Source organism: Solanum dulcamara, chromosome 1 (assembly GCF_947179165.1).
Source record: "Solanum dulcamara chromosome 1, daSolDulc1.2, whole genome shotgun sequence".
NCBI classification, from domain to species: domain Eukaryota; kingdom Viridiplantae; phylum Streptophyta; class Magnoliopsida; order Solanales; family Solanaceae; genus Solanum; species Solanum dulcamara.
In genome coordinates this window covers 6774625-6801451 of record NC_077237.1, presented here as the reverse complement: position 1 = coordinate 6801451, position 26827 = coordinate 6774625, and the positions used below count along the sequence as shown (strand labels likewise).

The following is a 26827-nucleotide window of genomic DNA, read 5'->3' as shown; positions in this document are numbered from 1 at the left end:
TTGATCCGGTGAATACTTTGTAGTGTATATTAAAACACACATACTTGAGTAGATTAAAAGGTGATAGTTCAAATAGAAAAATTTAAAAAGTAAACAACCGTTAATTGATCTTATCAACTTCGAGGTGTATTTCAATACATCTATGAAAATAATTCAAAAAAAAATACAATAACTAATCATTAGAGTATGAAACTCGCGAAATGATAAGGGAAAAGAACACTTATATTCCAAAAAGAGAAATTATTTACCCTTAAATGCCCACTACTTTCATACCTCCATTTTATTTTAAAATAACATAAATTTATTTTAAAATTCGCGCGCTAACGTCATGTTGATATCATCGCTCACTCTATATGATACTGATAGGATATCGATATACTGACGGAGTATCATAGAAGATTAAACTCAGTCTTATATGATACCAATATGGTATCAATATACCGACAAAGTATCACAAAAAATATATTTTCTCTAATTTAGAGTTTAATAAATAAGATTGTAACTTTAATAATTTTCTCTTAATTATTTCATTTTTATTTTTTTTAAAAAGAACTCAATCCTATATGATACCGATTGGTTATCAATACAACGACGGAGTATCACAGAAAATTAAACTGAGTCCTATATGATACCAATATGATATCAACATACCGATGTAGTATTACAGAGGATTAATTCATAATAGTGATGCTGATGTCATGTGTGAAATAAGAAAAGAGAAAATGGAGTAAGAAGTTAAATAATTTGGATCATAAATCCATTAAAGATAAATAATTTGAATTGGAATCAATTTGACTAAATAGTTTCATAATTGGTGAATTTTGCCTAGTTTTCCCAACTAATATTAGTACAATTAAAAACTTAAGAGTCCAATAAAATATTATTTTGGAGAGTGGAGTGTTCACTATTTACTATTTAGCACTTTGTGGCGGGAGGTGAGCAGATCGTCGGTTGACAGAAGCGGCGGCCAGCTACATCGGAAATGGGTTGTTTGGGGCAGCTTCCGATTTGGGCATCGAAGCCTTGTATCATGGGTATTGACGAAGCTGGTCGCGGTCCTGTTTTAGGTACCATTTTTCCCTCCCCTTTCTTGCTATTCAATTCGTTGAGGGGGATTCAGGATTTTAGTTTGTGTTCAATCTTATAAGGTTTTGTTGTTAAAAGTTCATTTCTACTATTTATTGTAATTTTAGTGGATTTTTACACATTATTCTATACTCTTTCAATCCCAATTTAAGCTAGGAATAACTATGAAGATGTTCTTCATGCCTAGCTTGGATACCAAATAGGTATGCTGCCCCACACCAAGACTTTTGCTAAGGATATCAGCCTGTTTTTCAGTAGTAGAGATGTGCATCAATTTCACCAAGCTAAGTTGCACCTTTTCTCTGATGAAATGACAATCTATGTCAATTTGTTTCATACGTTCATGGAAGACTGGGTTAGTGGCAATCTGAATGGAAGACTTTCTGTCACAAAACATAGAAGCAGGACGAGTAAGCAAGCAAACCTAACCACCAAATAACTTCTGCTACTCTAGAAGCAAGGCTTCTAGACTCAGCCTCAGCTGAGCTTCTAGGGATAGTTGGTTGCTTCTTTGACCTCCAGGAGATAATAGAATCTCCAAGCTTGAGTAAAAAACCAGTGACTGATCGTCTTGTATTAACACAACATGCCCAGTCAGCATCACAATATGCTGTAAGACAAGGAGATGCAGAGGCTGACATAAACACACCAAGACCAGGTGACTGTTTGACATATTTGATCACTCTGGCTGCTGCAACCATATGGGGAACTTTAAGAGAGTGCATAAACTGAATGAGACATTGGACTGCAAATGCAATGTCAGGTCGAGTAATGGTCAAGTACAAGAGTCTCCCTATCAACCTCTGATATTCACCTGGATCACTTAATAGCTGATCAGTGTGATCCTGCATATGTTGATCAAATTCAAGTGAAGTGAGTTTTTTATTTACCTTCATGGTGCTTGAAAAGGCTTAGCACTAGTGTGTCCCAAGTCAGAAATAAGTTCAACAACATATTTCCTCTGATGCATCAGAATGCCCTATTTACTTCTAGCAAACTCAATCCCAAGGAAATATTTCAAATCCCTCAAATCCTTGATCTAGAAACAAAGCTGCAAATTATCTTTGGTTTCCTGGATCAATGCAGCATCATTGCCAGTGATCAAGAGATCAACTACATAGACTAAAACCACAACAAGTTTCTGACCATCTTTCTTAGTGAACAAAGAATAGTCCAGATGACTTTGAATAAATCCTGAACTCAACAGGGCAGTGGTAAGTTTGATATTCCACTATCTAGATGTCTGTTTAAGGCCATATAGGATTTTGACAGCTTGCACACTTGATGTCCCTTGATTCCAGCAAAACCTAGTGGTAATCCATATAAACTTCCTCATGTAAATCCCCTTGTAAAAATGCATTATATACATCCATTTGATGTATGTCCCATCTTTGCATAGCTGCTATGGACACAACTGTTCTTACTGTTCCCATTTTCACCACTGGTGAAAAAGTCTCTTGGTAATCAAGCCCTTCCTTCTGGTTGTATCCTTTGGCAACCAATTTGGCTTTGAACCTTTCCACCTCTCCTTTAGCTTTGTATTTGATCTTGTAGACCCATTTACACCCAATAGCCTTCTTGCTGATGGCAGATCAACAATAGACCAAGTAGAATTGTCCTCCCATGCCTTAATTTCTGATTGCATGGTCTCTATCCACCTAGGATCTTTGACAGCCTCCTTGAAGTTCCTAGGTCCACATGCAGTGGAAAGTTGAGCAATTAGGCTTGATATTTAGGACTCAAGTTGTTGTATCCCAGCACATCTGATAGAGGATAAACACAAACATGTTTCCCTGATGGTTTGCTCACATAATCCTGTAACCATGTAGGAGGTTTAGGAGTTCTGGTGGATTTCCTTGTTGGTCCTGGAGGAGGTGGTGGCAAAACAGTTTCTTCAACCTCTCCTCTGATCACTGAGTGCTCAGCCTCAAGTCCAGCTACATCATCATCAACCTCATTGTTAGATTCAACCTGCTGATCTGCAAGAGGTAAGGTAGATGCTCCTGTTGGAGTGATGTTGTTAGGAATGAACTGACAGTTAGTAGTGTGATCAATAACAGCTGGAGGAGTAGGATCATCAATATGAAAAGGGCTGAGTGGTGAAGAAGCAGTATTAGGTAGGGGAACAGGAGGGGAGAAATCAAAAACAGAAAGATCAATAACTGGAGATTTCTGTTTAAATGGAAAACCGTCCTCATAGAACACCACATCTCTACTAATGAAACAAGACTTTGTATCCAAGTTATATAGCTTATATCCCTTTTGATGAACACCATAACCTAACAGTACGGATTTGATGGCCCTTGGAGCAAACTTGTCTTTTTTAGACAATGTGGTGGCATAGCAAAGACATCCTATCACCCTCATGTGAGCTAAGGGAGGAACATGACCATACAACATCTCAAAAGATGATTTGTTCTTCAAAACTGAGGAGAGAATCCTATTTATGATATAGACTGCTGCCTCAACACAATGACCCCAAAAACTGAGTGGCAAGCAACCTTGAAATCTAATGGCTCTAGCAGTCTCTAGGACGTGTTCATGCTTTTTCTCTACTACTCGATTCTGCTGAGGAGTATAGGGACATGAGCTTTGATGTATGATCCCATGTTGCTGAAACAGGATAGCACAAGATCTATTAAAAAACTCTGAACCATTATCTGATCTAAAAGTCTTGATCCTTTTCCCAAACTGAGTAAATACCATGGTTATGAAATTTTTAAGTATGTCAGTCACATCAGACTTCAATCTTAGCAAGGACAAACTTAAATGCTGTAATTGAAATACATTGTTGTTATTGAAAACGGAAATTCTTCTAAGAATGCCATAGGGACATGACCTAGCCTTTTATGCCATAGTTCAGGATGAGGTGGTCCATATACTGCCATAGACTTCTCCTCATTTATTAAATTGCCATTGTGGTGTGTATTCAGTATGTATAATCCTCCTTGTTCTCTAGCAGTCACCTTCACTTTCCCAGTGCAAAGATCCTGGAATACACAGTGTTCAGGATAGAACTTAGCACAATAGTTCATATCTTTTGTCACCTTTGAAGCTGACAAAAGACTGAACTTAAAGGTTGGCACACATAGTACATTCCTAAGTAAATCACCTCGTGATAGTGGATAGTTCCCAATGTAACTGATCTGAGCAGAATTTCCAGTAGGCAATTGAACATTCCCTGCACTACCTACTTTGCCATCATGTAATAATAAATTCTTATTCCCAGTCATATGGTTAGTTGCTCCAGAGCCCTTTATCCAACTAATGTGAGTATTTGATTCTGTGAAACACTTTCCTGCCATATTTGCACTAGCCTCAGAGAGTGAAGCTTCGTCCCTCATCTGGTTCCATATGATATACTCCTTGTATTGATCCTCAGGAACTGTCAGTATGCCTTCCTGCTGAGTGTGATTAGTCTGTGGATCAACAAAGTTAGCTTGAGCATTCTTCCCTTTAAACTTGAAATCTTCTGGGTATCCTATCAGTTGGTAAAATTTTCCAATCAAGTGCCCTGTCTTCCCACAATGATCACATTCTCAGCAATTTGTAGCAGTCTTCCCTCACTTGCCCTTTCACATGACAGAAGTCACTTACAGAATTCCAAGTCTTCCTCTTATATCCTGTATTCTTTGCAGTGAAGAAAACAGCAGATCCTCCTTCATGATTTGTGTAGTTGCTATCTGCTGCTAATTTTTGACTTTCATCTTGCACGATCAAGGCATATGCTTGATTAACACTTAACATCTTTGACTTCATGAGAATTTGACTTCGAGCTTGGCTATAGCTATCGTGCAGCCCATCATAAATTGCAACACCCTCTGGTATTGAAGTTGAGCAAGATACTCCTTCGATTTCTCACAATTACACGAAGGAGGAGGCATCATCGAGTCATATTCATCCGTCATATTCATCCCATAAGTCCTTGAGTTTTGAATAGAATACAGATACTGGATTTGTCCCCTGTGTCAACGTGAAGATCTCCTTATGCAACACATACAACCTTGAACCATTCAGTTTGTGGAATCTCTCCTCAAGTTCCTTCCAAACCAGATGCGCATCTGAACGAAATAGAAGTCCAGTCAATAAGCCTCGACTGACATTCCCTGTCAACCACGAAACAACTATTGCATTGCAGCGATCCCAGAGGTGTCCTAACGCAGATCCATACGTTTCTCTAGTGATCGAGCCATCCAAAAATCCTAATTTGTTTCTCCCTAAGAGTGCGATCCTCATTGCACAACTCCACAACATGTAGTTCTCCATCCCTACAAGTTGAATTCCTACCGGCAATGATCCTGGTCCATCAGATGCATTCAAGTATAAAGGATGATTGTAATAGAGTACAGTCGCAGATCCCTCCTAGCTGCTGGAGCTGCTGAGTTAAATTCACCCGCCATTGATGAATACAATTTCCAGAATCGAAGCTATGTTGGCGTTCTCTCTCGTTCTCCCCCAAATCAAAAGCAAATTCCTAGATCACATCAACAAAAATAGCTCTGATACCATGTTAAAATGTGATTAATTGGAGAAGAAAGCTACCAAGTAGAGAATATATTTGTGAAAGCTTTTCTCCATATTCATGTTATTCCTCAGAACTGTACAAGGCACTGATTATATCGAGCTAATGTGCTAAGAGCCAGCTCATTCTAACTAACTAACTGAACTGCATTCTAACTAACTGCTTAATTAGTAAATTGCGTGGGCTGAAGTGTAACAGAGAACTTCAGGGGACTGCTGTGCAATTAGCCAGCTCCTGAACAGACTGGACATGAAATTTAACAAATAAAAGGAGACTTTTGAATGTTGTGGTTTAAAATTGAAAATGTGTGTAGTCCTTTAAATCTTGTGGTATTAAACTTGTCTAGTTGGGTGTTGTAATTGGAAAACTTACTAAATATAGAAAGATACGGTCTTTTTGGGACAAACCAAAATGTAAAGTGGGACATTTAAATTGGGGCGGAGGGAGTGTTCCACATGGAAAGTAGTGGGTACTGGTTCAAATCCCAGCTAAGACAAAAACAAAGTGATTTTGTTTCAAATGTCCCAGCCTTGGTGGATGGATTTACTTAGTATTTGTTGCTAGTGAGAGTAACAGATATCCCGTGTAATTAGTTAAGGTGTGCCCAAACTGGCCGGACACCATGGTTATCAAAAGAAAAAATAAGTAGTTCATCTGCATTCACTTTGCATCTGTTTTAACTCTCTGTATGCATGTTTTCATATGATTTACAGGGCCAATGGTCTATGGATGCCTGTATTGTGCACGCTCATACCAGAAGACTCTTTCCACTTTACAGTTTGCAGGTAATTAATTCAAGACTTGTACTTCTTTTGAATTATTTTAGTTTTATTTTGTTATCTTAGCTCACACTATCAGTCCGACTACCCAACTAAAGGAGGATAGATAATTGTGCTAGATTGGAAGCAGAGTAAAATTAGTCAATGTATGATGAATCCTCTCATGTTGAATATGTTGTGTCAGGATGTACTCTCCTAGGCATGCTCTATTATCGGTGCCGGGATTTGATGTTAGATAGGAAAGGATTCAAGTCCAAATAGTGCAGATTGGATATTTAAGATTTTCATAGTCTACGTCAATTACTTTGGATTGAGGTGTAATTGTTGTTGTTGTTGTTGTGTTTGTTCCGCCTTCACTCTTTGATTTTCGTTGGATTTGGATTCGAGTATCTTCTCTAAGGATGCATTCAAAGTTTTAGTTGTTTATATTTGTTTTTTTGGCATGTTGGAGTTGCCTACTATCATTCTTGGTGATGGAGGGTCTGATTTTCTAATCTTTTCTATAATATGGAAAGTAGTCAACTTATGATCTGCTTGGGGATTGGCTTGTGCGGGAAAAAAAAAGAAATGTTAAAGAATGGAAGTGAATAGTAGTCAGCCAACTAAATTCATTGTTTCATTTCGATGACCAATGAAGATCATTTCTAAAATGCTGTCTCTTTCTTTCTGAATTACCTAATTCGCATCTCTTCATTCCCATATTTTGTGCCTGTTTTACATAAGCAACTCAACCTTTCTCATTGCTTCTTGAGACTTCTGAGGTTTGTTTAACTTTCTCTTGACTTTAGAGAAAGTGAGAAACTGAAACCACATGTTGCATGAAGAATTATGTGACTGCCTTTCCTTGAAATGTAAAGTTGATTATTGTAGTTTTTACGGAAAATCCTCAGCTGGGTGAATTTAACAAAAAGAAGCTATGTATCCTGATTAAAATATGTTAGAAAAAAATATTGTAGGACTGGCATAAGCTATCATGTTGTTTTCTCTACATATAACAAATAACTATTTTACCTGCAAATCTCTTTTCATTCATGCATACTCAATTTTTTTTAATGATAAATAATACAGACTCGAAGACTTTGAAAGAAGAGAAGAGGGAAGAACTATTCGAGGAATTAAAGACAAATGAATCCATCGGATGGGCTGTTGATGTGATAGATCCTAGAGATCTCTCAGCCAAAATGTTAAAGAAGTTTGTATAAAACTCTCTTTGGTTTACCATACTCCAATATTATCAATTCCTCTCACATGAGTACTCTTTTCTACTTTTTGACAGAAACAAAATAAATCTTAATGAAATATCACATAATTCTGCCATTGGCCTCGTGAGGAAGACACTGGATCTTGGTGTTCTTTTAACTGAGGTAAGACTATCTTATTTTGAGTTCAATAGACTTGCTTCCCTTCAAGATGGGTGTGCTGCACTGGCATATGTTTTCTTTTAGCAAAAGAGGAAACTTAATATGTTTTCGTGGAATATGTGTACGTCTAACTTAGTTTGTCCCAGTTTTTACCGAAAATGTGTATGTGGCTACTACTACTCCCTACCCCACCCAGTAGGGGAACAAAATAAGGAAGGAAGAAGAGAAGAATGAGTAAATCTGATTTCTGGTTCTTGTTCCTTGTTCTCTAGTTGGCATACATCGGGCTTTCTCTTGTATCACAGGATAGACCCCTTTCTGTGACTATTAAGAGAAGAATCACTGAAATAAATCAGCTACAGGAACTATACTTCAATCATCCTTGCTATTTTAACCAAAATATCAATCAATCAGCTAGATGAACAATCCCAAACTAGTGGAGTTCGGCTGTAGCATAGCCTATTTAGAGGATTCATCATAATTGGACTATTTTTATGTTGTTCATTATCTGGGTTCAAGACTGACTATACTATGCATAGCTCACATTGGCGAAGTTATTCTAACCAAAATATGTATTACATAAATCTGCCTCCTTCAACTCCAGATATCTACAGTATCTTTTTCTTAATTGACGAACGAACATGCCAACTTCTGAAATTCAACCTTTAGTCAGTTTGCTGTACCTGATAGATGAGGCTCTGATGTACATAACATACCGCTGCAATGGAACTCTTTTGGGTCAAATTTAAGACCAGACCAAAGTTTTTGCAGCTTACCTAGCTCTCAGCAGCTCCAAGCTTAACCTAGAGTCCTATATCTTTTGTCCAGGTATACTTGTCAGACCTCAATTTCTAAATATACTATTCAGAACTCAACATTCTCCTCTATAGGTATGTGCTTGTCGTGTCCTCTCTTCCACAGACCACTACTTTGATTTTGGTTATCACATTTCTAGGAAAAGAATAGACTTGATGGCTTAAAATACTGAACCTGATAACATTCACTCCCTCCGTCCCAATTCAAGTGTCTTAGTTTGACTGGCATGGAGTTTAAGAAACGAAATGAGACTTTTGAATCTTGTGATCTTAAATTAAATATGTGTCTAGTTCTTTAAATCTTGTAGTCCTAAACTTGTCATGTAGATTGCTGGAATTGGAAAACTTATTAAGTATTGAAAGAAGCACTCCTTTTGGGACAAACCAAAAAGGAAAGTAAGACACTTAAGTTGGGATGAAGGGAGTACAAGTCAATTATATATTTTATTCCACAAGTTATTTAGACATTGTCAGAAGCAATGCACTAATGAGGGCATAGAGAATGATGTGCAGAAGATTAAGCTAAATTTTATCGTACTGCTTTGTTTTTGGTGTAATCAGTTCTGTTCTAATGACACTATTTCTATCATTGATGTCCTTGATTTATTATAGATAAAAAAAGGAGCATTCTGGAGTTCCAATTGTAAATATGGTTTCAGTACTACCTAAGTAGGGGTGGGCATGGTATGGTATATACCGAATTACCATACCATACCGAAATTTTTCATACCGTGGTTTTGGTATTATGGTATACTTTTTAATTTTTTTTGGTATTTGGTACGGTATTTGGTATTAGAATTAATATACCGAATACCAGACCGAAGTATATAGTTATATAAATACATATATATATATATATATATATATATATATATATTATTAAAATACTAACAAATATGCAACCTCATATTAATATAAACTATATGTTTAAAAGTTGAAACTTTGATTACTCTATTTTGTTGAAATGTATATTAAATGTAATTGATTAAGAAAATGAGTTGTTTGTACTTTCTTTTGAATATATATATTTCTACATGTCTAATGTGTTAGTATGATGCAATTGAATTTTTTTTTTTGAATTGTCGAACTCTTAATACTCTATTATACGAGTATATATTAGTCAAAGTTGAACTAACTATGGTTATCGATTTACCATACTGCAAAATGCCGAAATCGAACTTCAAAATACCGAACCATACCGAATTAAATTGGTATGGTAATGGTATAATAGTTTTAAAAATCGAATACCGAAATTAACGTACCGAAGTTTCAAATACCATACTGAACCATACCCACCCTTATACCTAAGTATTGTTTTGTATATAATACATTACTATTCTCGAAAAAAAAATGCACTAATGAATCCCTTTCAGGTTTATGTGGATACTGTTGGTGATCCTGAAAAGTATAGAGTGAAGCTATCAGAATTATTTCCAGCAATCAAATTTGTTGTTGCAAAAAAAGCTGACAGTCTTTACCCTGTCGTAAGTGGAGCCAGTATTGTTGCAAAGGTGACTTGGCATCTGCCACTTTGTTTCGCACTATTATCTCCCTTTGTAAGATTAGATTCTGAATTCATAATTCTTGATGTCATTTTGAACCATCTTTCAGGTTACTAGGGACCGAGCCTTGCGGGATTGGGTACTTGATGAAACTGCTGAGAACATGCAAAGGAACTTCGGATCTGGATATCCTGGAGGTAGTGTTTAACTTCCATTCAGTTAAAGTTTGGGATGATATGTTGCTAGATTCTAATATCTTACTCAAAATGGGCGGGGCAATTTGACATCCATTGTTGCCCGTAGATCCTGAGACAAAAGCTTGGCTGGATCATCACAAACACACAGTTTTTGGGTTCCCAACCTTGGTCCGTTTCAGCTGGGGAACGTGTAATGCATACTTCAAGGATAGTGTCGAAGTAGTATGGTGAGTCCATTACTAACCTCCATTAAACATTTGACTGTACTAAATTTTGCTGGATCCTTGTATTCAAAATCTTGTTGTTTTACTTTCACCTCAAATCACTTTGGTTGGCGTGTTTTAATAGAGAGTTGGAACATGGAAGTGAGTGAGAGCTTAATAAATTTTTTCCAACCGCAACAGAAGCAAGTTCAAAACTTCAATCATATTGCTATTAATGTTTAATATGGATCTTTTTTATGTGATTTCCATAGGGAATCTGATGCCAATGACGAAGATGAATCCAACGGAAGAGCAAGTAAGCGGCAGGTGAAGCTAACTAGTATTGGTTTCACAGGTGTAAAGAGGAAAAGTGAAGATATTGAGTCAAATGGGAAAGGCCGTTGCAAATTCTTCCAAGCTCGTAAACTTGAGCTTCTCTCACAGTTCTGAAGGAACCAATCCACATTTACTGATAGAATGAGAAATGTTGCTTCAAAACGAATTCATGACATTAGCTAGAATAGTGGAATTGGTTCCCTTAGACCATCCTTTCAGGATGGTGATTAGATTAGTTAGTTATATACCTGCTAGCTGATTGAAAAAATGTTTACCAGATTTGTAATGCGATTAATGTGATCTTTTAAGGTTTATCCATACATGTTCTCCCTGGCTCCCACAGTTTTTGTACTTGTAGCAACTGGATAAAAGGGACTAGGGACGTCTCGTTTTCATGCAATCAATTAAATTATGAGTTATTTCATGTGTGCCAATTATCGGTGTCTAATGCATCTTCCTACATTGCCTTTAGATTAATAGCTCCTCATATGCAGAAGATAGTTCCACCTCATTGAAGAATTCTGCACTCTGCTTAAGTTTATGTTGTGCATTTAAATTGAAGTTTTGAGTAGATGTGGAGAAATGTATAGATATCTCTTCTGGCTGCAAGAAGAAAGGAAAGTAAAAAGGGGTTACGTTGGAAAGCACTTGTGACACCTGGCTTTTGCAACAAAACTTAACTTATCGTGGTTAAGTAATAACATGAGGTAAGAGTGCGTTCTAATTAAACTATAGTTACGTGATAAACGTATATGCGTAGACAAACACATATTGTGCATTTATTGGATCATGTCACGAGCATCCTGGATGAGCGGTAGAACCAATATGTGCAGCACAGATGCATGACAAGCAAGTTAAAGCGCCAAAAACATGCATCTGAGGCTACCAATGTGTGCAGCACAGAGGCATGGCAAGGAAGTTAAACGCGCCAGAAACATGCATGTGAGGCTCGTCAACAGCCGGTCCAGTTTCTCTATTCTGAATTTGATTTCGCGCGCGAAGTCTCCTGCATACTCCAGGTTATATTTAAAACCCAAGAAATGCATTCTCAAGGTAACACACCACTTTGGAGGCAAGAATACCCTAGGAGCAAGAGGGAAGATTGACGACAAATTTTTCCCTTATTCTTTCTATTTTTCATGGTAGGTTATGAATTTTAATATTGGAATTCCTCATTGCAACTTGGCTAATTTTCTGTCAAATGGGGCTCGAACCCCTCAATCCTATCTCGCATACATTGGCCATTTCTTACACTCTCTCCATAATCTTCGCTGTCCAAAAAGATTTACAAAATACGGACAACTCTCTTGTTTATTCAAAAACTCAAAAACAAAAGAGAGAAGTATTGAAACACTCCTAAATTTGGCGCAAATTATTAGTTTCGTCCATGAATTATTGGCCGACTTAAAAACACCCCTCAAGTTGACTAACTAAACTTAGATGCACACCTGATCTACGACATGACATAGCAGATGGTCTCAAACTCTTGTAGAAGAGAATTTATGTATTAGCCAATTAAATGAGTGTTTTTAACTCTTATTGTTTTTAATAATGTTTTCAATACTTCTGTCGGCCCAAAAACTTTCTAGGGATTACATTAAAAAAAAAAGTGAAATTAAACTTTTCAATATCTATGAGATCCAGGTAGATCTATTTATTTGAGGAAGATTACATAATACAAATATAAACACCAAGAACAATAAGAGAAGTACCAAAAAGAGCAAGACGAACACGAGTTTCTTCACCAAGAATCAATCCAAAAACAGCAGTAGCAGCAAAAGTTGTGGCATTCGTAACAGGAACAGCTAAAGAAATTGGTGTATCACTTAGAATCGCAAAGAAAGTAGCTGATGCTGACAGATTTATAAGAAATGGCAATGAATATTGCCAAATCAATAGAAGTTTGAGCCAATTTCGTAGATTGGTTATTACTGGATGTTGTGGTGTGTTTGGTTGAGGTAAAGATTTGATGGTTTCGTCCCATTTGATTGCTCCTTTTCGCATTAGAGCATTTGTTGCTCCCCAAACAAGGCCTACTGTTACCATCTTCTCCACTTCTCCGATCATCTTTTCCCCTTTTGGATTTTGGTTCTGAAAGTATTTGGGAGTAGCCTTTTGTCTATCGGGACAGCTCTTTTTTAATTTTGGGCTCAATTTCTATCGGAGGCCCATTATAATTATTTTGGGCTTCTTACGTAAATGTATAGTCGGTCAAAACTCTTTTCAGTTAAAAATGATCGTATGTATATCTAATGTATTGATATTGTATAAATAGTATACCTATATATATATATATATTAATATGATTATAGTTATATATTAGCTATGTATATATATTGTTATACATACAATATTTATATATACATTGCAAAAGTTCATCTTCCTCAATGAGCTGAATATTTTTCAACTCAAATTCTAGATACAAGTTCTTTTTGATGTTTTGAATCTTTTGATATATTATTTAATTAAAACAATTTATGTTTACGATAGGTCGAATTTCAAAATTTGAACTTTGAAGCTCTTCGATGTCTCGATTCCTTTAATGTATTATTCCTCTTGAACTCCTATCAATATCTCGATTCCTTTAGTGTATTATTCACTCAAAACGATCCACCTTTGAAAATTGGTCGAATTTTAAAATTTGAGTTTTAAAGCTCTTCAACACCAATTAAAAGCGCCCAACAAAATGAAAAGAGTCGAAGGGCTAATTAAGGTAATAAATGATAATTGAGTTATTTTGAGAAGGGAATTATGACTGAATCATCAATTTGTTTAATTATCCCAATTATTTCTGACCCCTTTATTCTGTTTCTGCCTAGTACTTAAAGTAACAAGGCTTAAATCATCGACAATCTCATTAAAGCTATCCACAAAATTAATTTGACACCTTTACTTAGTCTCATACCCGTTGAACACTTGACAATTTCTCCATTGTCCAACTACCATACCTATTTATTTATTTTTAGTATGAAATTTATCCCTCAACTTTTAAGTATGATTTGAAATTTCCCTAGTTTGGAGCTCCATTAGGGGTTAAGAGTAAAACAAGATTTGTTATTACATCAAAAAGTCAAATGAAATACTATAAAGCTACTCAAATTTTGAACAGTACAAAAGTAAATTTGACCCTTTTCCCTCTAGAAACATATCAAATGCTGATGAAGTTGCCCACTTAACTTTAAAGGTTCCTAGGAGAAATGATTGGAAAATCTCTACCCTTTCTAATGAAATTCATGATTTAATCTCTCTTCTCGCACATTTGATGTGACAAATCTATATTACTATAACATCAATAGAGACAAGTTACCCCCTTGTGTGTTAAATTTTCTTATATTCTTTATTTTGAAAATTTAACCTCATAAGGGCATCTCCAACCCAAACATCAAATTTAACACAAAATTTAGTATAAATCAACTCCAACCCACTACACCAAATTTTACATCAAAAACGAAGTTTTTTCACTCTCTTCATTATTATATTATTATTTCTTATTTCATTTATATTTTCTTATTTCATAAAAACAAAATTCTTTCTAAAACATTCACTATATATAATTTTCATGTTTCAAATTAAAGTCGTTTAATATAAAATAATTTTATATCATAATTTTTTAAATAATATAAATTGCTAGCAAAGATTACATATTATACATAATAATGGATAACACAAATAAAAGTGAAATCATTAACGAAATATAATTAAATAAACATTACACAATTGAAAATTTTATTTTAATTTCTATATGAATATTCAACTTTCAAAATCACTACGGTACTCCCATAAATTCTAAAGTACATTGTATTATTTGTCCACCAATTTAATTTTTTGCATATTTATTTTTTGTGAAGGTTAATTGTACTTATATCTAATTCAAATTCTTAGTAGAATTAACATAAATTTAATTTTAAAAAAATTCAAGTAAAGGAAAACATACAATTTATATAATATTTAATTAAACGTATTTATAATAAAATATTGAAAGTTGTAGTGGTGTAAAAGTTGTAGTGGGTTGGAGATGGTCTTAGTATAAAACTCAAAACACAAACTTAAAAAATTTGTTTCCAAGTGAAGTTGAAAAAATCCAACAAACAAGAGCCACCTTAAGATCATCCAAATAAATCCCGATTCTCAAAATCTTCATTAAGTATTTAACCAAAATGTGCATTGGAACACCAGTCAACCAGTGCCCTCACAAAATTGAATGCAAGTGCATTCTGCTACACGCGAGCAGCAATCTTTGCACATAATGGAGCATAAGGTAAAAGATAGGAAGTGAGTTCGCTCCAGTATGAATCCTTCTAAATCCAGCACTCTTACGTCTACGCCAACACTGAATGTATTAAGTCTTCATGCATCAGTCTGATACTTGGCTCAGTAATCTAAAATCAGAAAAGCTTGCAAAAATTGCATTGATAAAGGGAACTTACAGCACCATCTCCGTTGAATCCGATGAATGTAAGAATCCTCTTTAGTCAGTCAAAAGACATTTGGAGTTACACCAGAGTTACACTAATAATCAAGAAGCCCTCTTAGGAGGTGCCATATTTTTAATAAGAGAAACGGTTGTACCAATTACAAATAATTGTACCACAAATCCTGCAGAACAAAAGCACAGTCAATACATCAACTGTATACAGCATATGATGAGAACAGGCTTTGCAACAGGAAGCTTACCTAGTAGGACAGCTGCAATCTTTAGAGTCTCCAAACTCGTAAAATTTTGGAAAGCCTACACAATAACAGTAGATTATTTTTAGTCGTGCCAAAATGATATCGAGAAATCAAAGAAAGAAGCAAATACACAATAACGCCATTAGATTGCTTCTAATCAAGCCCGAATGATAGCAAGAAATCAAAGAAAGAAGCAAATACACAATAACGTCATTAGATTGCTTTTAATCAAGCCCGAATGATAGCAAGAAATCAAAGAAAGAAGAAAATTCACAAAAAATCAAAAGAAAGACCAACTTCTCGCAACTGAGGAAGGAAGACCCCAGATGGTTGACTGGTTGTGAAGGAAGGAAAAAGTGGATACACTGTAAAGATAGTGCTTTGTGTACTCCAATTAAGTATCATACTTACTACTTGCTTGCGTTCGTTTATTTCCATCTTAATCAATCAAGCCTTTTGAAACCTATTTGGAACTGTCAAAGACACTTTCCAACCAAATGGACAATAGATAGAACTATCAAGTGGTCACACTTTGATGCTTAAAAGAGGGACCGAAGAGACAGGTGAACATAAAGCAGGGGATCTTCGACAAAGGAGGGAATACCAGGTGGTGAGGGTGATAGCAAGAAGGGACAAATAGTGATATAAGGGAGAGGAAGAGACAAGTGGAACCTTTTTTCTATTTCCTTTTTTTGGGCATTAATAGAGAAAAGTTGAACCATAACAAGATATTTTCCTTCAAACAAGAATCGTCACCAACCAGGATATATGGATGTTGGGAGATTTCGGTCTCTCTGTGCATCAATGAGTTGGGGTATACTCTCCTTTTATCCTTTCTTGGAAAAGGGTTGCGGAGGAAGAACTAGTGATATCAACTTATCTATTTTAGACTGCAAATTAATGAGCAACTTCCAGAAAAACCATACTAGAGCAGTAAAATTATCCACGATGTAAATGGAGAAATTAATTCTGCCAATCAGAACATTACTTACAAAGTTAAGAAATATAAGTACTGCTTCTTTAGATTCTAAAAACTATTTGAAGTCGAGATTGGAAAAAGTTGGTGGAACTTGAGAAGTTGTGAGCAGTGAGCGCAAGTTGAAGATTTGAAAATTTTCACTTCAAATACACCTTGAAACCACAATTTAAAATCTTGAAATTGAAGATTGCTACTCGGTTATCATATTATTTTGTTGTTGCTAGTGCTCTCTTCAACATTATTTCAAACATGAATTACTTAATTACTGTATTTCCTTTCCATACTTGTTTTTGATACATTTTACTTGAGTCGAGGGTCAATCGGAAAAAGACTCTCTACCTCCACGAGGCAGGGGTAAGGCTGCCCACATAAACACCCTCCGCAGACCCCACTTGTGGGGTACATTAGATATATTGTTATTGTTGAACTTGGAGATTGTTTTCCCTAAGTTTTGCATTCAATTATTTGTCCAAGTGAAGTTAAAGAATTACACACAAGTGCCACCTAAAGATCATCCAAGTAAATCAAGTTTCTCTTAACTCAATCATGCCAAAGAATTGAGAGGTCCTTATTCAGCATACTTAAAAATAAAGCAACAAGGTTGTAGGTACATTTCTGTCTATTAAAATAGCTAAGGATCATTTTTCTCCTCGGAATGAATAACCACATAACCATACCTCCAATTGGAGATTGCTCATAGCAAGATATGCCACAGACAGCATGATTGCCATTGATGACCCAAAGACATAAAACTTCAGAAAGTTGGATCGGCTTTTCTTTCGACCTAATTATAACAAGAGAGAATGTCCCATTAAAAGGTGAACAATTAAATTGATTAAATCACAAATGAGATCCAGTAGAAAACCTAATTCTCCTGCCACAATAGACACGAAGCCAATCACAAGGGAAGAAACCGAAACTCTATCAGGAGACTCGTTCTTTGATAATGAAACAAATACATTAGCTGCTATCATCAATTGAGTTACAACCTGAAGTGCACGATGCAAATTTATCAACAGATAGATCTCACACTGCTACGTTTACAAGTTATTATTCCAAAACATGTTGCTCATAATACTGGAAATGAGATAACTAGTTAAGCCTCCATTCGTCTTTCTTTCCTTTAGCTTTAATAAACAACATTCCAGTAAGAATGAAATGATGCAGTTACCAACAAATCTAAAATAGGGGACTCAAGAGCATACTATCCTATTGGACCCTAAACAAAAATGTCAATTAGTTAATGGAAGTACAATTCAAGTTCAGATGCCTTAGTTGTATATTAAAAAAAAACAACTTCATGAATTTTTGATGACAAGGCAAGCCTCCTGCAATAAGCTCAACCGAGAAACAACTAACCACATAACTTGTTTAAGCCCTACCACAAAATCTGGAAAATATCCGTAAAATAACCAATTCTGATTAAACCAGAGATTACGTAATAATAAAAATTTCAGTAGCTCATTGACTACGTGAAATTTCACTTGTTCGTGAGGGTTCTATTCCCCACCTTGTAATTCCCTCCCCCATTTCCGGTTCTCCTCCCCCAAATTAACTTAAATCAATCTACAAACCTGAGCGAAGATCAATTTGGCCAGAAGAGACTTTGCTTTTGCAACTTTCGTGTATCCTGCCGAACAAAAATTGAAAAAAGAAAGGTTAAGGATATTAAAGCAATTGGAGGGAAAATGAAAGTGAGAGATTGGGGAAAATGGAAACGGAGAAACAGTACTGGAATCAACGACCATGCGGTAGGAGAAATCAGAGCCATCAGTTCCGGACGGCCTCCCTCTAATGGCTGCCCGCTGATTCATCTTTCTCAGTTTAATTTTCTTTCAACACTCAGATTGACGACTTCCTTGAACTACTAGGTCTCTGTTGAACAATGGCACTAAGCATGTTAAACGGGTCGGGTCGACCCGAACCGAAATGAAAAATATTTGAACCGGCCCAGCCAGAAGAAATGGGCTGGATCGATCCGCACGGCTTAAATTTGGAAAAATTACACTTAACATTACTAATGTATTATTTCATATAGCTATAATTTCACATAATTATGAATCGTAGCTACAGTTTAATAAAATCTGTTATATATAAATCTGAAGGCTCATATACAAATTTGGAAGCGTTTAGAGGCTCATATATAAATTTCTAAATTAAATTTATATTTTTTTTGATATTTGTATATTTCGGGGCTCATATAAACATCTCTAAAGATTTGTATTATACAAAACGAAGAAAAATAAAATTTGAAATAAGAATTGAGTTGGTTCGGCTGTGACCTATCTTGGCCAACCCAAATTAATAACTGAACATGTTAATAACCCGACCATTTATTTATTTAACACATTTTGACTTATACATTTTCAACTCAATCCGCATATTTCACACTTATAATCTTCCATATCAATTTATTTATTTAACACATTTTGACTTATACATTTTCAACTCAATCTGCATATTTCACACTTATAATCTTCCATATCATACATTTGTGTGTGGGGGGTGGGGGTGGGGGGGTTACTTTGAACAATGAAAGCCATTACCTTTGACTGCTGAGCAAGAAAAGATAGAGACTGCTGCATATGCAACTACTAGAAGAAAAGAATCTTAATTTACATGCATTTTCTTGATGAATTATAATAATTAAGTACACATCTTTAAGCTTCTCATTATTTCATACACAAATCTGTGGCTTGGAAACACAGATACCATTTATTACCTTTATTCCTTTCACTATATAATATTCACCCCAAGGAAATTATAAATTAAAGTTCACTACTTTTAATAAAAGGAAAAGGGATGAGATAGTTGCTTTTAGAACAAACTAGTTAGCATCGTAGCGGAGCAAAAATTTTCACTAAGGCGATTTAGAATATGAAAAAGTTAAGGAGATCCAACATCTATAATATGTACATAAAAATTAATTCAAATCTTGTATATATAACGTAATTTTTAATTAACAAAAGGAGGTTCGGATGAACTCCTTGTACCCTGGCTCCACCCATGGCGCGTAAGGGCGAAAATAGCATGTTGGTTCGTCAAAACTCAATAGTTTTAGCGTAGATCCAATATTTATGTTTAAAAATTCATTTGGTATGTATATTTATCAATAATTCAATAACTATTCTTCTAGAATCTAAAATATATAAACTTAAAATTCTAGCTCCATTTTAATGTGACACGTCTATATATATATATATATTAGGAAAATACATGCACTTGACTATGAGTTAGGTTTAATACTTTAAAGAGAAAAGTTAGTTTACATAGAAAATGCCTTAGAATACAAAACAGGATAATAAGAAAGGTTGGAAAAGGTATAATCTGATGTGTATTTTCTTATAAACAATTTATGAAAGCAATGGACTATATATATGTTAAAGATTAAAGATTATGTAATAGTTTGGTGAAAAGCATTCAACTGGGGCTTCTTGATTTTAACCTATGGTATGGGTTTCTATTATACTCTTGAAATGTAGCAAATGCTTGATGGGGCTGTCCACTTGACTATAACTTTAAAGATTCCTAGGATATAAAGTGCTTGGGAAATATTTGTCCTTTGTGGTAAAATTCAAGATATCCAGAATTTTTATTCCCTTTTTACTTCGTGGGAGGGCAACGTAGAGTCCATTGGCTGATGTCAGAGAGGCGGAGCTAGAGGCGCAAAGAGTTTACTCGAATTTTTCTTTGTTAAAAAAATTATATTTCATATAAAAACAGTCTGGTGTAGAATGCATTCTTGCTCACACAATGTTTGGGGAAGAATTAAATCTTGGGGATGTAATGTAGATAGCATATCCTAATACAAGTATTTGCTTTCATTAATTACAATTTAGGAAAAAGGGCCCAAATATACTTATGAACTATTCAAAATGGGACAGTTTTACTCTTCATTAGGTTTTTGGTTCAAAATATCCCAACCGTTACCTTTTTGCTCAAAAATACCTTGGTACTATCAAAATAGGTCAAAAATACTCCTAAAAAGGGGAGGGGGAGCCACATGGCGAATGAGAGACGTGTTTACAACTTACAAGTTCAAAATCTCATGGGAGGTTTGTGTAATTCTTGCACAATTGTTTGGTTAATATGCCATGAACAATTTTTCAGATCATTGTATATAACGACAAATTCGGTATAATTCCACGGTTTGAGTTATATTTGTATGTTTAGTTTTTTATATATTGAATTTCTTTAATGAAAAATATAGCTCCGCCATTGATATCCATTTAACTAGCTTTCACAAAGTTATTCTATTTTTCCATTTTGATCAGTGTGATTTTCTGATTATTTCAGTCCAGATGTATATGAAGAGGCACAGAGAAAAAAGAAAAAAAGAAAAACAATAGATGAAAGACAAGATAAACTTATGAATACTGAACTAAAAAACTTATCAAATCAACTTCTTATACAGGGGAATTTAAGGAGGAAAAAAAAGAGGGAAATCAAACAGACATAATATACATTCTAATAATGCATCTCCACAGCCTAATCAAAGTCTAACAAAAAACAAAGTACACAGATCAACATAACTTTCAACCTTTTTCATGTACAACAAAAACACAATTGTAACCTAAGTAGATCAAAAGACAAGGGATGATGCTCAATGTCAAAATGAGACGAGTCAGGGATCCAGAATGACAACCTAATTGTACTGTTTAAGTACAAAGGTACGCGAAGAACATTGTAGCGAATAAGTCTAGATATCCATTATGATTTTTGTGGCTGCTTGCAGCACCACGATGGCGATCATGGTGAGCATTTGCAGCGTAAATTGGTATGAAATTCGATGATCCTGGATTCGAAGGAGATCGAGATCCATCACCATTTACTTCCCCTGCACTTCCTCTGCCACCACCAACATGAACCTCTGCAGCATGACCATATTTGCTGTTAGTTGCTACTGCATCTTTCTGATCTGCAATGGAAGGTTTATGACATTCAGAGACTATGCAATACACAAGCAAATATCAGTGGATCAGGCGAAATCAAAATTTAAACTTGATCAATTCCAATCTTTATGTTCTCACCACTAAGCTCGATGCAATTTTGAGTTCAAAATTCCACCCCTATATAGAAAAATTAACCTAAATAACGGCTTACACGTATATATATTTATGGTTCGCGTAGAAAGTAAGTTACACGGTGCATCAAATCCCCAAATGTTATCATATTGAGCAAAAACTTAAAACTTATGACGACAAAGAAACTAAGGCACCTCAATATAAGAAACAAAAAGAAAAAGCCCCTTTCTCTGAGTAAGTTAGGCTCGATTATACGAATCTTCAACGACTATATCACTCTATTTAAGCTCATCTTAAATTAGTATCATACAAGATAAAATTAAAATAAAAGGTACTAAAAGTTCACTATATACAAATTATTTGGAAAATAATTTTTGCATCATATTGATAAATTTTAACACATTTGGGCAGTCTTTGAAGTAATTTTAAACACTAAAATGGTGTCCGGATCAGCTTGTATACCTCAACTTATTTTACAAGATATCTGATACCTTCCATCAGCAGAGATAATCCGATAATTAACTATGCCCACCAAATATTGGACGGATGGGAAAAATTTAACTCAAAGAGTAAAGTAGACAAAGGGATAATTAAGGGATGAAGAAAATAAAATTACCAGAGGGAAAAATCTTGGCTTGATAAAAACCACATGAAAAGTAGAAGGCCAAAAATAATAGTAGTATTATTTTCTTGGTTCCCATTTTTGTTGTCTAATTCAACTCCCATGCAAAGAACTTTAATTTGATCTTATTCTAGATATTTCCCACTTTTTATAGCCTTTGTTTGTTGTTCTTGAATTGATCTTTTCACTAAAAAAGGAAAACTGATAGGTATTGGATGTTTTTCAAGTGGGCTCCACTTGTAAGTGGGCAACTTGTCCACTGGTACTTAATCAATATATTGTGGCTTGGACAGTGGAAAGAAAGAAAAATATAAAAAATCAATATATATCCGGCAATAAGTTTTTCTCTGCTCTGTTTCTTCTTTGTTCTTCATTATCTCTCCGTTCCATTTTGTTAAATTGAGTTTATTTTCATAACAAAAACACTTTATTAAAGTTAAAAAAGATAATAATTTATTTGCCTGTTTTAAGTTATCTTATCAAAGATATATTAAAAAGAATTGATAAGTGGGGGCTGAATATAAGTGATATGAATCTTAGGACACGCTTTCTTGTCTCTATAATTATTGAATTGCCCAAACCTACGACGCGTAACCAAGCGATATCCGTCGTTTTGATCTAGAAATTAGATAAATTATCTACATCATCTTTTAAGTGCGATTCTTATTTAGAATTTGTTAATATGAAATATTTTGTGCACAAAGTTGTTTGGTTTTACTTCTTAACCCTTATTCATATTTATTTTGGTTTTTCTCTGTTTTAATTTATATGTTATATATTTTTAAATTTATAAGAAAAGAATATTCAATTTTTTTGTGTGTGTATTAACTTGATTTCTCAAATCATCACTTAACTAGTTATTCGAAAATTTATTTTTCTTATTATTTTCTTTAGGATAACATAGATGAAAATTGAAGAACCCTTTTCTTTAAAAACAGAGAAAAGACTATCAGTTTACGAATATATACTGTTTGGCTAGTATAAATTTAGCTAATTAATTATTTATTAAACTAAATATAATATTTGGGAAAGTTATAAATATATATCGTTCAGTCAATTAGTTTATCAACTTAGGCGAATATGCACAATATATACATTATTAATGTATATGTTGTGTGTATAGATATGCGTGTATATATATATATTTGGTATAAAATATACATGATCTATACACTTTGTACATATTTTATAAATTAGATGGTCGAATGATTCAAACGCATAGTTATCCATATAGTATAGGGAAACTTACATAAATATACAATATTAAGAAAATATTTACCATCTATAGCAATAAAAAAAAATTCACTGAACACTTATAATACATTTATAATACAGTTTTAATACATATTGCAGAGAACTATTTATAAAACATATATAATACAAGTTTTATAGATGGATAATACATTTTTCACATACTTTAATAAACTTATAATACATTATGTCAGTTTCTTACTACACAAACATAATATATATTTTAAAACACTTATAATACATTTATATTATATGCATAATTCACTTTTAATACAAATGTATATTTATCATAATATTGCTATGTATTGCTATAAATTATAATAAATAAAAAATATCGCTAAAATCAATAATTAATTTTTAAAAAGCACTTAGGCTAGGCTAGTGGGCCAAAATCTTACAATGACTCTTTTCCTTTTTCACTTCGGTTTTTTTGTTTCATTTTAGCCAAACCTAAGTAATCTAAAGTTATCACTTTCTATAAAAGTTGAACACCATTTATCCAATCTTGGTCCCTTTGTGTTGGAGTTGGATCATTTTTATATCAGCTAATTGTAGGGAGGGGGGAGGGGGGCGAGTGGAGCTTGATGGAAGGGAATTTATTCAACCTTTTTCCGTTGAAAAATTACATTATTTTATAAAGTTAAAATTATTATTTTATATATATTATACCACAAAGTTCTCATATGTGTGGTAAAAACATTTGTTTCTAGTAAGTAGTAAATACACACAACATATGTATGCACTATTAGTTTGTGTATTTGTTGTGTATTGCGTATAGGTATGTATAGTATATGTATAACATGTATATTTAGTATAAGTATGTATTTCAAATTTTCTCCGGTAAACTAGTTATTGGCCAAAGTATTTAGGATCAAAATTTTTCCTACTTTTTTCGTATATATTGGATCTATCCAAAATGAATTAAGAGTTGGACTGTAGGTCGTCATAGATTTGAATTATGGAAATAATTCCTTACGGAAATACATGATATGAGACTGCGTACAATAGATTTTTATAATCTATCCAACTCTTTTCATAAATTTACACATAATGAGAAATTAGTGTATCGAGATGTCTTTTTGTATGTTTTGTTATATCTTGCGGGAATAATGACAAATTTTATACTTTGTTATATGGAAGGCACATCACGTGTGTTCCCCTTTCATTTTGTTTTGTTTTAAAATACCCATAAAGTTTGTTATATATTCTGATAGACAAAATTTAAACCATTTTATAATGTTTGGATTGCTTAGATGCCAGAAATTTGATGCACAAGGAACCATATATGACAAATTTCTGTCCAAAATACAAGCTTATAACACCTTAACTATTGGATTTATTGCATTTTTAAAATTATGAGTTACATATTTAATATTTATTGAAGTTTAGTAGAGTAATTTCCTACATAGATATCAATACTTTGTTTCATAAATGCTAATTTCAGTTGAACTTAGTAGGGGATCCACCTTGCTCAATTAGGGGAAGAGGATCGATTGACATTTCTTTGCTGAAAAATTATACAGTATAGATAAATAGCTTTTAGCAGTAATAAATATACACATTAATAAAGAGTGCTAAAACATTTATTGATGTTAGTTGATTGTCATTGGATCCGATGTCGCTATAAGCTTTAGGGACATTTACAAAGTGTGTTAATTGCCACTAAAAAAATTATTTAGCATTAATTAAGCTATTGTCATTAATTAATTAGCGATAAAGATTATTTTTGGTGTAGTGATATGTATGCGTGTGTGTGTATATATACTCCTCAACTTTGCGATTAAGAGCTGATATACCCCTCATTATAAAAATGGTTCAACATATCCTTTCGTTGCACAAATGACTCAGTTATACTCTTACTGTTATATATGACTCAAATATATCCTTTTGTCTAATGAAAGTGGAGAAAAATAATTATTATTATTTTTATAAAAACTCTATATAGAGGTATATTAGATCTTTTTAGTAAAGTTCAGGAGTATATTTGATCATTCTCATATATGAATTTTTTTGGCTTTTTTGATTCAACAATTAATTTGAGTTTTAAAAATCTCCCTTGTGGATCTATTTGCATTATCATTATTTGAGCTTCTTAATATTATTTTATTTTTTTGGTGTGGAAATATGAAAAATAAAAAGAAAGAAGTGTGAATGAAAAAAAAAGGTAAGAAAAATTTAAGACTGATTTTTTTGTGATTATATTATAATTTATTTCTTATATTTGCAAATAAAAAAAATTAGAGCATTTATGATTAATTTTATGAGAAGATGAGTGAAAAAATAAGTTGATCATCAAGATAAGAAATCCAAGTTAGTCGTTGAATTAAAGAACGCCAAAAAATATACTTAGTGAGAAGAATATATCCTTTTAACTTTGCGAAATGATCAAATATTTACAAGTGGATTCTATTTCCTATTCTTGCATTTGTGGTCATATGTCCTTCATAAATCATATGCACTACACCTAACAGTCATTATTTATCATGATTTTCTTCTCTTCATAATTAAGAAGACATGAATTAAAAGAGTGATTTAACTAAATGTAATGATCTGCTCTTGTCGTTATGGATAAGTCAATGGAAAAGAAAATTGGATCAAAAAATTTATGAGTAATAACTTGAAAAATTTGAGCCTCAGCCAGGCTTGAATGAAATTTAAGTAAAGTGAGATCTGGATAATACAATAATAGATGGGTGATGATTGTGTCAGTGTGATAGTTAAATTAATAGCGAAGACATTAAGGAGTTTGTATGGCTTTAAGAAATCGAATTCGGGCTAGTAGAAGTGTGGAACACCCATAATTGATCTTGACATGAAGGGTTAATTTCAAGACGTCATGTTTTGAGGGCACGTTGCAAAGTGGGGGCTTGGGTGTCACGACCCCAACCCCGTCGTGACTGCACCCACTCTAACTCTCTAGTGGGAGAACCATTCTAACAGACCAACAATAAAAATAAAAATATGTACACAAGCTTAGATATGCGGAAGCAGGATATAAACTAGAATAATAACTGAGTCCCCATAAACTAAGCAAAAAAAAGATCAAATATCAAGAAGTGCGGAAACACCCTAGGAAACTGAAAGTCGTCCGTACCAAAACTCTAACAATGTCTAAAAAGAAAAGGAAAACACTCCCACAAGAAAACATAATAATAAAACAGTGATTAAAATTTTAGTCCTGGAAAAGGGACTAGAACATGGAAGAGTCCATGGCAGCTTGAAACAAACAGCTCACCCTTGAACTCGAACAAGCTTAATCTTCTAACCGAGGTCTCTCCGCAGTCGGCTGAATATACCTTATACATAATAAAAAGGCAGAGCAAGAGCAGTATCAGTACACAAATACAATGGTGTACTGGTAGGATCACGCAGTTAGCCAATAAGCGGATCATAGACAAGTAAATTCAACATAATAGACATATACATATACAGAATAAGTCAACAACATCTCAATATCACAACTCAATGTCTTCCGCGTG

At 34.0% G+C, this 26827-nt stretch overlaps 4 protein-coding genes across 5 annotated transcripts; 1 reads left to right on the top strand and 3 right to left on the bottom strand.

Moving 5' to 3' along the window:
* The first annotated feature begins 872 nt into the window (after window positions 1-872).
* LOC129900097 (ribonuclease H2 subunit A) lies at window positions 873-11235 on the top strand. Its single transcript, XM_055975059.1, has 8 exons — window positions 873-1067; window positions 6322-6393; window positions 7456-7579; window positions 7664-7751; window positions 9937-10074; window positions 10175-10262; window positions 10369-10489; window positions 10738-11235. The coding sequence occupies exons 1-8, from the start codon at window positions 983-985 to the stop codon at window positions 10913-10915; spliced, it is 894 nt and encodes a 297-aa protein (XP_055831034.1). The 5' UTR covers window positions 873-982; the 3' UTR covers window positions 10916-11235.
* A 1200-nt stretch (window positions 11236-12435) lies between these two features.
* LOC129886619 (uncharacterized) lies at window positions 12436-12986 on the bottom strand. The gene has a single exon (XM_055961387.1). It carries the CDS (start codon window positions 12866-12868, stop codon window positions 12470-12472), a length of 399 nt encoding a protein of 132 aa, XP_055817362.1. The 5' UTR covers window positions 12869-12986; the 3' UTR covers window positions 12436-12469.
* Window positions 12987-14883: 1897 nt separating this feature from the next.
* LOC129900084 (uncharacterized) lies at window positions 14884-18340 on the bottom strand. Of its 2 annotated transcripts, XR_008769582.1 has the most exons (7): window positions 18184-18340; window positions 18026-18081; window positions 17317-17440; window positions 17129-17235; window positions 15476-15530; window positions 15229-15397; window positions 14884-15131 (listed from the first exon to the last, which is right to left on the bottom strand). XR_008769582.1 is itself a non-coding variant. In XM_055975051.1 (6 exons), exons 1-6 carry the CDS (start codon window positions 18263-18265, stop codon window positions 15318-15320), a joined length of 504 nt encoding a protein of 167 aa, XP_055831026.1. In that variant the 5' UTR covers window positions 18266-18340; the 3' UTR covers window positions 14884-15317. The 2 variants fall into 2 exon arrangements, 1 of the variants encoding a protein (XP_055831026.1); XM_055975051.1 differs by having other exon boundaries at window positions 14884-15397.
* Window positions 18341-20813: 2473 nt separating this feature from the next.
* LOC129886609 (uncharacterized) lies at window positions 20814-22345 on the bottom strand. The gene is made up of 2 exons (XM_055961375.1): window positions 22092-22345; window positions 20814-21369 (listed from the first exon to the last, which is right to left on the bottom strand). Exons 1-2 carry the CDS (start codon window positions 22174-22176, stop codon window positions 21110-21112), a joined length of 345 nt encoding a protein of 114 aa, XP_055817350.1. The 5' UTR covers window positions 22177-22345; the 3' UTR covers window positions 20814-21109.
* Between the last annotated feature and the right edge of the window lie 4482 nt (window positions 22346-26827).

Coding starts and splice junctions, on each gene's coding strand:
- LOC129900097 (XM_055975059.1), top strand. CDS start 983: ATGGGTTGTTTGGGGCAGCTTCCGATTTGGGCATCGAAGCCTTGTATC. Junction 6,394..7,455: donor TTCCACTTTACAGTTTGCAG/GTAATTAATTCA, acceptor TAAATAATACAG/ACTCGAAGACTTTGAAAGAA. Junction 10,490..10,737: donor GATAGTGTCGAAGTAGTATG/GTGAGTCCATTA, acceptor TGATTTCCATAG/GGAATCTGATGCCAATGACG.
- LOC129886619 (XM_055961387.1), bottom strand. CDS start 12,868: ATGATCGGAGAAGTGGAGAAGATGGTAACAGTAGGCCTTGTTTGGGGA.
- LOC129900084 (XM_055975051.1), bottom strand. CDS start 18,265: ATGAATCAGCGGGCAGCCATTAGAGGGAGGCCGTCCGGAACTGATGGC. Junction 17,441..18,025: donor CCAAATTGATCTTCGCTCAG/GTTTGTAGATTG, acceptor CGTGCACTTCAG/GTTGTAACTCAATTGATGAT. Junction 15,398..15,475: donor GATTGCAGCTGTCCTACTAG/GTAAGCTTCCTG, acceptor TTTGTTCTGCAG/GATTTGTGGTACAATTATTT.
- LOC129886609 (XM_055961375.1), bottom strand. CDS start 22,176: ATGGGAACCAAGAAAATAATACTACTATTATTTTTGGCCTTCTACTTT. Junction 21,370..22,091: donor AGCCAAGATTTTTCCCTCTG/GTAATTTTATTT, acceptor CTTCCATTGCAG/ATCAGAAAGATGCAGTAGCA.